Genomic DNA, 14,488 nt, shown 5'->3' with positions numbered 1-14,488 from the left:
ATATCCAAAAATGTAAACAAATACAGTAATACCCCAAACTTATGTGATAGGTGGGACCAAGCGATAACCGCGTAAGTCAAATTTGCATAAGTTGGAGTATAATTTCACATACAAATACATACAAATTATTTTTATTTGGGGCTGGAGACTAAAGAAAACAGTAATTTAGAAAAAAATGTTTCCAAAAGTCTTTAACAGAGAGCTCGTTGTTTTGTCTCATAGCTTCATGCAGATGTGCAAACGATCATCTTGTGTAATGAGCTTTGAATGTTTTGATGACTCCCTGATCCATCAGTTGAAACAAGCTGGTTGTATTTGGTGGCAAAAATACAACTTTCACACTTGGGTCAAAATTAGTTAAAGTTGCAGGGGGGTGACCTGGTGCGTTGTTGATTATGAGCATCACTTTAAATGGAATTTGTTTAGATTGACAATAACGTTTGACTTCAGGTATGAAGTGATGACCAAACCAGTTCTCAAAAAGGGAAGCTGCCACACAAGCTTTATGATTTGACTTCCAAATCACAGGCAAGCCAGCTTTAGATTTTTTTTCAATGCTCTTGGATTTTTTAAGTGATAAACTAAGAGAGGTTTTAACTTACAATCACCAGCTGCATTCATGCCAACCATCATTGTCAATCGATCTTTGGTGGCCTTAAAACCTGGAAAGGTTTTCTCTTCATGCATGATAAACGTTCTTTTACGCATCTTCTTCCAGAACAGGCCAGTCTCATCCACGTTGAATATGGTTTGGCTGGTATAGCCACCTTCATCTATCATAGCTTTGAATTTCTCTGGATAGTAAGACGTAGCCTCTTTATCAGCATTTGCTGCCTCTCCACTTTCTGCAATGCTATGCCAATTACAGCGACTTTTGAATTGGCTGAATCAACTGTTACTAGCTTTAAACTCTTCATCTTTAGCCACCTCTTCAGCATCCTCTTTCAATTTCTCAAAAACCAGCTTATCTTGAGAGCACACCTTGTTCTGATCAACAGGACAATTTTTCACATTTACTTGATTATCACACCATAATTTTAGCATTGTTTTCATCTCAGCAATAATACTGTGAAGTTTACGAATGATGCTTGAATTTAAAGATTGAACATTTTTCACAGCTTCAAGAATTTTTTCTTTACCTTTTATAATTGTTCTGACCATCGATTCCAGTAGCCAAATTTCTTTGCCAATTCACAAATTTTCATTTTTGCATCGAAGTTAATAATGTTAACTTTACATTCCAAAGATAAAGTGTTTTTTCTTGTTTGATGCAGAAGAATCAGTTCTACTTTGTTTGGATGACATAGTAGAGTCTCTCAAGTTTCCATAGATATAACAAATACAGAAATAAATAACATAAAATAAATTGTAGTTATGCGTCGATTCCAAGCAACACATCCGAACATGTAAGCTGAACAATAGTGTGGGGGGGAGTGAGTAATCAAGAGTTGTGTGGCGCTCAAACAAAAGAGGAATCTACGAGATTTGAAAATCCGGGTTTGCGTAAGTCGAGGTATTACTGTAATTTAAGGTACTACTATTAATAAAGACTGTGCCTTAGGTTAGAATCATGAAAAATCATGTTCTCTTGTTGGGTGTTATTCTTGCTCCTTGTTTTAGTGGGATATCCAATAAAGACTGCCAAGCCATAGATAATGAAGAATACTCCTTATGATTAATGCATTTCTCTCTCATACTTGCTTTAAAAATCTCTAAAATTTCCAATATTCTCAGACAGTGCTCTTCAAATACTGGTTTTAAGAGGAACACATCGCTGTATCCTTTGAGACTTCTTGCTGTTGATGATTCCTTCTGCTGATTTGTTTCACTGTAAGATTTTAGATTTAGTTTACACTCTTTCCTATACATTGTATTTAAATTCAACAATCAGTTGTATCTGTGTCAACAGGGAGCCTCATGGAAAGCCTACTCTCAGGGGACTTGTGAAATGATAACTAGGAAATGGAACAAACTGCATTGCTGGAAGTAATACCAAATATCATCTATGAAGTTCTTATGTTGATGATATCCTTATTATCTGGAACTCTACACCTGATATATGCAGAGTTGTACATACATTTAACAATAACCCCCTATCATTGAATTAGATCAGCATAGCAACACCAAAGCACATTTTCCTGACATAGACATATCATTTAAAGATGGCCTGGTGGAAACACAGGTTTACTACAAGATACACATTTACCATTTTATATTCCAGCAATCTTCAATGACCTGTTTCAATATAAAGTAGTCACATGTAGAGCATCAGTTAAAATGGCCCATACATATTAATCCAGCATTACAAGTAAGATGAAAGAATTGGAATGCATTAAAAACATTGTGGTCACACACTTAGGCAACTTAGACAACATAACATGAAAAATGAAAGGGCTCTCAGTAATCATACATAACCAGCAATTGAATGGCTGCAATATAAACATGCAGGTGTTAGACTATGATCGCAGGACTAACTTCCATCTGTACACAAACAGCTAAATTCAACAATGCTGATATAACTTACCATTGGAATTCCAAAATTTTCTGAACATTAAGTAACGGTAAGGATAAAATGATACAGATAAGATTCCAGGAGTTTACTTGATACCTACAGTTTACAACAAGTTTAATTGCCAGCTAGTGTACCTTGGGATAATCCCACAAAATACACATTGACCAACAAAGGAGAACATACCAAACGAATACTATGCATAACATATAGTTAAACAAAGTGTTTTATTTTACAGAATATGTGCAGATTCTTTTGGATTCCAACTCAATAGTAAATAATTACAACAGGGCAATAATGAAGATCAACAGCAGACAATGAATAAATACACACCATTTGCGACATATACTATAAATGGTATCAGGAAAGATTATAACTGTATTTACAAACTAACTTAAACTAAGAGAAGAGGGAAGATAATGGGGAGAGTGATAAATGGTGAAATAGATTATAGGAAAGAATAAAATACCCAGGATATATGGAACTTTGCACAATTTCAGTGGGAGGCCATGTGGAACTCGATCAGACTGACAGCTCATTGTCATCTTCCTTTGATTTTCCTTTGTACCTAGTTGATACTCCTTTTATCATGATTACAATAAAATTCAAGTTCTTATCAGGCTAGCACTGTTCCTTCAGTCTAGCTACTCTTGACAACACAGAGCACAATCTTCCATGTCCTCCCATTCTGAGGTCCAGTTGAATGAAAGTTCCACAACCTCTCACTCATGCCCTCAGGTCCTCTTTCTCTTTTAATTTTCTGTAGTTTCATGAATTGGTCCTCACCACCCAAGGGAAAAGAGTTAATAAAGAAAGTTCTAGAAGCAAGAAGGAACAAAGAACAAAGGGAAATATTCTAAAACTATGTTTAAAATAATATATATACAATGTTGTGACAGTACGCCATTGTATATATATACAATGGCGTACTGTCACAACATATGATTCACAAACATACAGGATTAAGGAACACCAGCATGACATTGATACATAAAACATGTACCACCTTAGCACAATATGTTAGTGGGTTGAAAATGCAACTCTTAAAGCCAGTACAGTGAACCCCTGATATAACGCACATGTTAGGCGGGAATCAACTCCCGTGTTATAGGGTGAACTGCATTATACTGAGTGGCGCAGTGGCAACACAATAAATTTACTCAGAACAATTTGAGCTATAAACTGAAACATCCCATCAATTACATACATATTATGTATTTTAATAAAAAACCAATTTATTTATTAAGTGTTTTATTAAAATTCACATAACATAGTTATACATATTAATAAGTACAGTACATACTGTATATGTACAGTATTATTTTATTTACCTACATAAGGTGTGCTTGAAAATACAGTACTGTATGTAAAAACAAACACTATCTATAACTTGACTAAAATCTATGTATTCGACATCATTTCAATTACAAAACATCACTTAAAAAAGTGAGTAATTTTTGTTTGCTTTTTTATAACTTCTGTATCATTTTCCTTTTGAAAGATGCTAATTGCAACAATCTGACACTGTTATATTTTCTTCTGATTCAACCCATTTTATAACAGTTTCCATGGCTATTATTGCTTCTTTGGTTGTTAGTAGTATATCAGCTATCCCACTGGCACTTTCTTCATCATCATCTGTTTTTTCTTGACAATCTTCGTCACTGCAAATGGATTCGATAATCATTTCATCAGTCATTTTCTGACAAATATCTTCTCTAGCATCAACATCTAACCAATCAGTCAAAGAATCATTAGTTATTTCTGGCTCATTCAATATTTCCTGGATACGAGAAATTTCAGCCTCAGTGAAGATATTATCTAAAGCTGAATCTGAATGTGTTGTGATCAGAATGATTTGATTTGATCTAATAATCAAGCTGATCTCGAATCGGCTTGATTATTAGATTCATTTAATTTTTTTCAACAGTTTCTAATTGTCTCTGATGTGATTGCCTTCCAGGCAAGTCCAATACTGTAGGACACGTCTTTGAGATCCATTTTTTTAAAAATATGTTGACATCAATGTCTGATGCTAATAATGACTTCATCATTTCTCTTTGGTAATTTGTTTTGAAAGCACTAATAATGCCTTGATCTAAGGGTTGTATAAGAGCAGTAGTATATATTATTTTACCATCGTCAGACACAAGGTTATCAACCGGTAGATGAGCTGGGCAATTATCTAAGAGAAGGAAAGCTTTTGGATCTAGACTCAATCCTCTCAGAAATTTTTGCACAGAGGGAACAAAGGAATTGTGAAACCAGTCATAAAATATGTTAGAAGTCATCCAAGCGTTTATGCTGTTTTATAAACAACTGGCAGGGAATTTATATTGATTGACTTGAAACATCGTGGGTTTTGACTTTTACCTATAATGAGTGGAGTCAACTTGTGATTGCCAGCTTTATTTACACAAAATAAAGCTGTTATCCTTTCCTTGCTTAGTTTTAATCCTGACTTTTGTGGGTTACTTTTTAGATCTAAGGTTTTACTTGGCAACATTCTGTAATATAATGCAGTCTCATCACAGTTATAAACTTGTGCATCAGTATACCCTTCTTTCTTAATGGAAATTGTGAACTATTTGGAAAATTCTGCAGCACCTTCAATATCACTAGAATTTTCACCAGAAATGGAAATTTGGAAGATGCCATGTTGTTTTTGCCAACACCACAACCAGAAGCCTTAAAATCTTCTTCTGCTTTTAAGCTTACATGGAATTTTTCATCAGCCTGCAACTTTAAAGCAGTTCCACATACAGGAATACCTTCACTTCTTTTTTGCACAAACCATGCATAAAGGCAATTGTCAACATTTTGATTTTTTCCAAGTCTTGTCTTTTTTTGAGTAAGCCCAGCGTCTTGGTCAAGCTTATCAACAAATGATTTCAGTTTTGTCTCCTCTGCCATACAACCCCTTACGGTTCCTTCAGGTATGCTGTATTTGCTTCTTATGTTTGCTTTCAAAACTCCGCTCTTTACTTTAGCAATAATGTCAAGCTTTTCTTTTACTCATCATGCATACAATAATTAAACACTATTCAAAATACATGCAGGAACTCAGTACATACACAATTACTCAATATGCAGTAACAATAAAATGAACTACTCACTAATGCAACACAGACCTGTATAAATGTGTTTGATCTTATTGCGTCGCAAACATCGCCTGCGCTATAACCAAGTGTACAGTATAGCGAGCAGCACTATAATGAAGGTCCACTGTATTTGAAGAGCACTGTCTGAGAATAGTGAAAATTTTAGAGATTTTTAAAGCAAGTATGAGAGATAAATGCATTAATCATAAGGAGTATTCTTCATTATCTATGGCTTGGCAGTCTTTGTTGGATATCCCATTAAAACAAGGAACAAGAATAACACCCAACAAGAGAACATGATTTTTCATGATCCTAACCTAAGGCACATTCTTTATTAATAGTAGTAACTTAAATTACTTGTTTACATTTTTGGATATAAGTCTAGACATGCACTATATTTTCTTTTTTAAAAACATGCTATGTAAAAGAATTACTAAACATTTCAAAATAGAATGTCTTCTGAAAATTTGAAATTTCAATGAAGTTCAAACAAGAGAATAACCTGAAGCAGACTTCTCAAAAAGGCTGAAAATGTTTGTAACTCATACAATTGTCTGCTGGAAACATGAGCAGGGTATGTATATTACAACAGTTACCTCAGTGGCGTACCGTAATGGGGGTGGAAGGGGCACTTTTTAGGGGGCAGCAAAATTTCACAATAAATAATAATAATATCTTGTAAAAATTTGAAACATCCTAATCTATACTTGCATCTTGTGGACAGTCCGGGAATCGGCTCGCCGGGTGAACTAGTAGCTTTTTCATCCGAGGAATTCCCGTGAAACATATTGACCTTTTCTTTTTTTCTTGTACGATTCATTCACATTCATATACACCACTAATATCCAATAGAACTATTTTAAACAGGTCGCTGCACTACCACCGAATTTTTCACTGCTTGTTCTGTGACAAAACTGAATTTTGGTCTTTTAAATTGAAATACCTAAATAAAAGGAGGCCGAAATTTTCCTCTGCCCCTGGCGGCTGACACCCACAGTACGCCACTGAGTTACCTTGGTCCCAATTTCAATAACTCATTCTTGTATGTATATATTATTAAGTAAAAATTTTTAGACTTTAAAAGAAAGTTTTTCAAAAATCCATTCTCACCTCACTAAATTCAGAAGAATTTATTTCTAATTCTAAATCTTCAAACTTATCATTCTGAAAATATGTTATATATTTTAATAAACTAGTAATATGAACAACATATAAAACAATTAGTGAAATAAAAACAAAAAAAATTTTCATTGTTTAATAGCAAAAACCACAATTATCAATCATCAATATACAGTAATTCCTCTGATAACAAGTTAACTTTTTCATTGGACTAAAAAAGATATCCTTATGGGACCTTTTTTATAAGTGTCCAAAAATATAATAATCACTTAGAGCTAAATCAAATAAATATAGAGGATGAGGTAAACTTCACATTTCATATCTTAATTTACAGGTCTTGCATTATCATGCTGCAGACAGACACGAATAAACAGTAAACTAAATTCGTTGAAATTTCTGAATTTAACAACCACATTGCATCAGCACATGAATGTTTCTCTCATTGTTTATGGTCTAAGAAATGTCAAAAAGAACCTTCTGATGGTCTCAGGACAGACAAACATTTTTTAATATTGACCTTATTTGAGTTGAAAGATTTGAAGTATTAATTCATTCTCCATATTCATCCAATTTATCACCAAGTGATAATCATGTTTTTGAATCCTTAAAATGTGTCTCATGAGTATATCACTTCAGATTTCAGATACTGTCATTAAACAGCAACACTCACATAGCAACAAGACTACATCTATTGTAAAATCTGGGTGTTAGTGTCCTATTGACATATGCTAGAAGAACATTGACTTCTTATATAACCAAACATACTACTATTAAAATATATGTTACAGTTTTCCAGTTTCAATAATTTAATCCACCTTCATATTTAAGAGTAAATATATTTAAAATGATAATTGTAAAGTTAGATTAACATGAAATATTAATTGATTTTGTTTTTTTTTTAATTATATAAGTATAAAATAAAAATATCTTAATTCATTAAATAGAATATATTAATTATGTAATAGAATGGATAAAGATTTCTGATACTTTTAAAAATCTTATTTACTTACTTTTATTTTATGTGCAGTGAGCATAAAATCCTCCCAAAGAATTTGGGAGAATATCTTAAAGAACTGTAAAATGTAGCAAAACACTAAATATGTTTACCTACATTTTGCAAGGCCTTGCTGATGAGAAATCCAGAAAATTGTTCTTTTTTACCCATAGTACAATGTGCCACTGATGCCTCAAATTGTCATATGTTAAGTTTGGATATGGTTCTGATATGATCTTAAATAATTGCCCATTTAATTTGTTATTGAGATATTTGTCTGAGAGCAGTGGATTGGTTCATACATGTTGCAAGTGAGAAGGGCCTTACAACTTAGAAGTTAATACAATAAGCTAGTTTTAATGAAAAACTATCAATTTTGTTTTTATTAACTAAAAATAGTGTTTTAGAAATATAATTGTTTCTAAGATTCTACTCTTTTTACAAAATGGTTCCACTATTATTAGTGAAAGAAGCATATTATTTCTTATTTGCCATTGACCACTGTACTGCATTAATTCAGTGATTCAAATATTTAAAAAAAGCCATTCTTCATTGGTTTACAATAATAAATGTGTTATAAATTAATAGTAGTTCTGAATGTCACTAACTAGTTACATTCAGAACACAATCTCATGTATAAAGTTTTTGACATTCTCTACAACTTCATTACAGAATATCAGTGTGTATTTAAAAAACTGTCTTTAAATGTTAATAGTTTTTACACCAAGAAAAATAACAAAACTTACTTGAAACAAAACATAGACTTTACAAGTACTTTAGATAACATTAAGATTATTATCCTCAGCTGTTTTATAATATAACAAACCAATAGGCAATTAATTTAAATTTAAAATAAAAAAGGATGATAATTGTAATGTTAATTATATTTGATGGTATTGAAAGTGTTGCCATCTTTTGAAAATCGCTGACCCAGAAGGCAGGTCAGGTTTGTTCGAACAGAAGTTCCTGACGCATGCGCAATGTCATTTTACAATGCAAAGAATAACATGTATGGTGGTTCTAAATCAGTTACAGTTAGGGACTATGGACTTGCGTAGGAGTAACATAAATTAGGAAAGAACAGGTACAGATGACTTAGCTCTATTGGATATTAGAGAGACGTGTATAATCGTACTATACATGCAAAAACAAAAAGGTTGACAGGTTGCATGCCTAACATGGCAGAATTGCAGATGAGTTTCAGTGAGTGTGAGTTCTTTCACTGTTAAGATAGTGTAAATTTGTAAAAATATTTGCAAGAACTTTGTTTCATTGTAATTTCACAATTTCTATGAAATTCCCGGACAAAATTAATAGTTCACCCGGACAGTGAGTCAATTCCCAGACTGTCCGGGTGAAAACCGGACGGGTGGTAACACTAGGTATTGGCAAGCGCCAAATCTGACAGAGGGTGCTGTTTTTGATCCAAGATGGCTGCCGAAACAGATAACGAACCAATTACGTGTTTGTTCAGTGCCTGAGCTGATTCAGTTTCTATTGGTGACGAGTACAGCGAGGACTAAATGGAGAACAAATCATTGAATTTATGTCAAATTCAAGACTATATCGGCGACAGGAAACGTTGTCTTGTAGAAGGTGAAGCCGTTTTGGATGTTGGACACATCATATTTTGCGGATTAAACTCTAACAAGAACACTGAAGTTCATGTTGTTGCTTTAGTGTTGCAATCTCAGATATTGACATTTTAATGCATCTCAATTACAGGGAGAATGCACATGCAAAGTGGGGCTGTCTGGTTTTTGTAAATATGTGATAGCATGTTTATTACACGTTAACAGGTGAGAAGTATTTAAATATTTTAAGCAGTATACACCATGTTCCAATATAAAAACATAGTTTTATTTATCATAATAGTTAAAATTAGTGCCAATCTGAAGGCTACCCTGCTGAGTCATTCAGCACTTATACAACATAGGCCAGTCAAAAGTTTGTAGCACACATTATGTTTTGTGAGTGTGCGTGTGTGTGTGTGTACGTTCTCATATATCCAAAACGGCTTCACCTTCTACAAGACAATGTTTCCTGTCGCCGATATAGTCTAGAATTTGACATAAATTCAATGATTTGTTCTCCATTTGGTCCTCGCAGTAGTCATCACCAATAGAAACTGAATCGGCTCAGGCACTGAACAAACACATGGTCGGTTCCTTAGCTCAAAAACAGCGCCCTCTGAAGAATTTGGTGCTTGCCAATTGGTAAGATAAAAAATTGGGCTTATGTCATTATATCATCAATATAATATAATATTATATTGATTATTTCAAATTATATTTATTATTTCAAATAGCTCTGAAATATTATATTTATATTTATTAAAAATATTATATTTATTATTTCAAATAGCTCTGAAATGACAAATGTCTTCAAAATTTCATGAGCACTTAAATTTTACAAAGAGATTCTTAGAATTTTATAGTACATCAAACTCCATATTACTTTGCACAAAATTTTTCAGTTAAAATGGATAATTATTTTAAAACTTACCTTGAATTCTTCATTAAGATAATTATCTAATAAAGCATCAAATGAAACCAAATGTAGAAAATTTATAACATCATCTTTTGAATTTGATGTTGGAGTATTTTGGCAAATTAATGCAGTTTTATATTTCTTCACATCTGAAAAATAAAACTTTTAATATAATAAAATGTTTTAAAATTCAAAATTATAAAATTAAGATTAAAATGCTATACAATACTTCATACAGTAAAAAACAATCTTTAAATCCTTGTTAGACTTCTGTATTTTTTTTTCTTCAGAGTAAAATTCTATATATGTAGGCATATAAGTATACCTCATGTTTATCTCCTCAAAACTCTAATTCTCAAACAGAACATACATAATTCAACTTTCAAACACATTGCAGGCTATGAGAGTGGATTTTTTTATATTACCGCCATTATGTATATATATAGTGACTAAAATAAAGTTCTGTTTTAGGAAAAATGTAACAATAACTAAAACATAGTGTTTAAAACTACTAATAATTTGAATCACTAAAAATGACATGACAATGATCTCATTATTTCTTATTTGCCATTGACCACTGTACTGCATTAATTCAGTGATTCAAATATTTAAAAAAAGCCATTCTTCATTGGTTTACAATAATAAATGTGTTATAAATTAATAGTAGTTCTGAATGTCACTAACTAGTTACATTCAGAACACAATCTCATGTATAAAGTTTTTGACATTCTCTACAACTTCATTACAGAATATCAGTGTGTATTTAAAAAACTGTCTTTAAATGTTAATAGTTTTTACACCAAGAAAAATAACAAAACTTACTTGAAACAAAACATAGACTTTACAAGTACTTTAGATAACATTAAGATTATTATCCTCAGCTGTTTTATAATATAACAAACCAATAGGCAATTAATTTAAATTTAAAATAAAAAAGGATGATAATTGTAATGTTAATTATATTTGATGGTATTGAAAGTGTTGCCATCTTTTGAAAATCGCTGACCCAGAAGGCAGGTCAGGTTTGTTCGAACAGAAGTTCCTGACGCATGCGCAATGTCATTTTACAATGCAAAGAATAACATGTATGGTGGTTCTAAATCAGTTACAGTTAGGGACTATGGACTTGCGTAGGAGTAACATAAATTAGGAAAGAACAGGTACAGATGACTTAGCTCTATTGGATATTAGAGAGACGTGTATAATCGTACTATACATGCAAAAACAAAAAGATTGACAGGTTGCATGCCTAACATGGCAGAATTGCAGATGAGTTTCAGTGAGTGTGAGTTCTTTCACTGTTAAGATAGTGTAAATTTGTAAAAATATTTGCAAGAACTTTGTTTCATTGTAATTTCACAATTTCTATGAAATTCCCGGACAAAATTAATAGTTCACCCGGACAGTGAGTCAATTCCCAGACTGTCCGGGTGAAAACCGGACGGGTGGTAACACTAGGTATTGGCAAGCGCCAAATCTGACAGAGGGTGCTGTTTTTGATCCAAGATGGCTGCCGAAACAGATAACGAACCAATTACGTGTTTGTTCAGTGCCTGAGCTGATTCAGTTTCTATTGGTGACGAGTACAGCGAGGACTAAATGGAGAACAAATCATTGAATTTATGTCAAATTCAAGACTATATCGGCGACAGGAAACGTTGTCTTGTAGAAGGTGAAGCCGTTTTGGATGTTGGACACATCATATTTTGCGGATTAAACTCTAACAAGAACACTGAAGTTCATGTTGTTGCTTTAGTGTTGCAATCTCAGATATTGACATTTTAATGCATCTCAATTACAGGGAGAATGCACATGCAAAGTGGGGCTGTCTGGTTTTTGTAAATATGTGATAGCATGTTTATTACACGTTAACAGGTGAGAAGTATTTAAATATTTTAAGCAGTATACACCATGTTCCAATATAAAAACATAGTTTTATTTATCATAATAGTTAAAATTAGTGCCAATCTGAAGGCTACCCTGCTGAGTCATTCAGCACTTATACAACATAGGCCAGTCAAAAGTTTGTAGCACACATTATGTTTTGTGAGTGTGCGTGTGTGTGTGTGTGTACGTTCTCATATATCCAAAACGGCTTCACCTTCTACAAGACAANCTAAGATTCTTGCTAGGTTCGTGGGAAACAGTTGTTTTGTTTTCCAAGATGACATTGTCCTGTTTTCGGCTACCCTAGAAGACCACTTGGAATTGTTAGATCGCGTAATTAACACGCTGCATAAAGAGGGGCTTAAGCTAAATCCGAGGAAATGCCAAATACTGGCTGAGGAGGTGCGATACCTCGGCCACATAATTAGCGTAGAGGGTGTTCGATCTGATTCGGGTAATATCGAGTCGATCAGTAGGGTGAAGCTGCCTAGGAGTGTAAAAGGTGTGCGTAGCTTCCTCGGATTGGTGGGGTTTTTTCGTACCTTCATACCATCGTTCGCCGAAATTGCCGAACCCCTAACCGAACTGACAAAGAAGGGGAAGAGGTTTGTTTGGAGCCCAGAGTGTCAAGGTGCGTTCGAGAAATTGAAGGAGGCGATATCTAAGCCTCCGGTATTAGCACATCCTAATTTCGAAGAATCCTTTTTCTTGCACACTGACGCATCGGATCGATCAGCGGCGGCTGTGCTGGAACAACGAAGGGAAGGTGGGTTCGTGCCAATCGGTTATTTTAGCAGAAGGTTCCGGGGGGCTGAGGTTAACTATTCAACAATTGAGAAGGAGTGTTTGGCGATAATATTAGCCCTTAGGCATTTTAGATTTTTGATTCTGGGACAGAGGACCATGATCTTATCAGATCACAAGCCCCTCATCTTCCTTAGTAACATTCAGAACGGGAGCAAACGGTTAATTAGGTGGGCAATGGAACTGACAGATTACGACATTGAAGTGCAGCACATGAGTGGCGTGGATAACAAAGTAGCCAATTTTCTGTCAAAGAATGTCAATGAGATATACCGCTTGAACACAGGTCTCTCAACCCACATAGCCCCCGATAAGCACGACATAAAATTATCACAAGATAGAGATGAATTCTTCGGGCCCATAAAACGGGATTTGCTTAGAGCCCAAGAGGATCAGGGCGTAAGCAGTGAGTCATCAAGATATATAGTTGTGGATGACTGCTTGTATAGATTAGGTTACGATAACACCCGCGATCAGCGGAAGGACCAAGTGTGCGTGGGGGAGAGCGTTGCCGCGGATCTAATTAAAGCTATTCACACCGACGACATGTCAGGGCACTGGAGCGTTAGGAAGACCATGAAAAACATTGAGAGGTGCTATTACATACGGGACTTCAAGAGGAGAGTCAAAGAGATTATTAAAACTTGCGAGAGGTGCCAGAAACACAATGTCCATAAGGGGAAGGCCCCGTTCCAAAGGAACGAAGTCGCCCATGCACCCTTTCAAAAAATTGCGGTCGACATAGTAGGGCCTATGAACACAACAAGCAAAGGGAATAGGTTCCTGCTGGTCATGATCGATGTATTTACAAGATTCGTCGAGGCCTGCCCACTAAAAGACCAAACAGCGTGGTCAGTTAGTAACGCCATCTTTAATAGGATATTTTGACGCTATGGCGTACCTGAGGTGATAATCTCTGATAGGGGGACAAACTTCTTATCCTCTCTGTTTGCTGATTGTTGTAGGTGGTTGGGGATTAAAAGAAATATCACAACGGCGTACAGGCTGTGTGCCAACGGGTTGTGCGAGAGAGTCAACAAGTGAATAGTGGAGATGATAGCGAAGTCTGCAAAGAGGAGTGAGGTTGAATGGGACGAGATGGTATACTCGGCCTGCTTTGCGTACAATAACTCAAACCACTTGGCCACTAATGAGTCACCTGCCTTCCTCCTATACGGTGTAGATCCTTGCATACCTAACTTTGAGTACCCCGCAAGGGAGGAAACGACAGATGAGCGCAGAGCATTCCTGATTACGAAACTCCGCACGTTGAGGGAAGGTGCAAGAATGCGCGCGGAAAATTTTAACATGGGAAGGAGGGAGTACAGTAATAAAGGCCGTAAGCTAGAGCAGTTTTTGGTGGGGCAAAGAGTGTGGCTAAAAAAGAGCGGCGTGAAGAAAAGCAAATTCGCTGAGAAATACAAAGGGCCGTTCCGTGTGATAAAAATCATAAACCCCACAACATACTGCATAGAAGGGTGTAATTTTAAAGATAAAGAAACTGTCCATGTGGATCGATTAAAGATTTACTATGGACACCCTGATTCCAGGAGGAGCAGTAAAGGCAGGCCGAACAGACGCAGA

At 34.8% G+C, this 14,488-nt stretch overlaps 1 protein-coding gene and 1 long non-coding RNA gene across 2 annotated transcripts in view; one reads left to right on the top strand and one right to left on the bottom strand.

Annotated features, from left to right (window-relative positions):
- LOC111639754 overlaps positions 1–14,488 on the top strand; it is a 74,129-nt gene that overhangs the window by 23,984 nt on the left and 35,657 nt on the right. The gene's annotated exons all lie outside the window — the stretch shown is intronic.
- LOC111639751 overlaps positions 6,487–14,488 on the bottom strand; it is a 35,833-nt gene continuing 27,831 nt past the window's right edge. Inside the window, exons 4-5 of the mRNA XM_023385694.1 lie at positions 10,229–10,362; positions 6,487–6,774 (exon numbers count right to left, since the gene is read on the bottom strand). Of these exons, the coding sequence (XP_023241462.1) occupies positions 6,703–6,774; positions 10,229–10,362 (206 nt within the window). The 3' untranslated portion in view covers positions 6,487–6,702. The remainder of the gene's footprint in view (positions 6,775–10,228; positions 10,363–14,488) is intronic.

The sequence above is a fragment of the Centruroides sculpturatus genome, unplaced genomic scaffold (genome assembly GCF_000671375.1).
Source record: "Centruroides sculpturatus isolate CEXI.00-Female unplaced genomic scaffold, Cexi_2.0 scaffold1244, whole genome shotgun sequence".
In the NCBI taxonomy this organism is placed as follows: domain Eukaryota; kingdom Metazoa; phylum Arthropoda; class Arachnida; order Scorpiones; family Buthidae; genus Centruroides; species Centruroides sculpturatus.
Note: the sequence above shows the minus strand (reverse complement) of the source record. Positions and strands in the feature narration are given on the sequence as shown.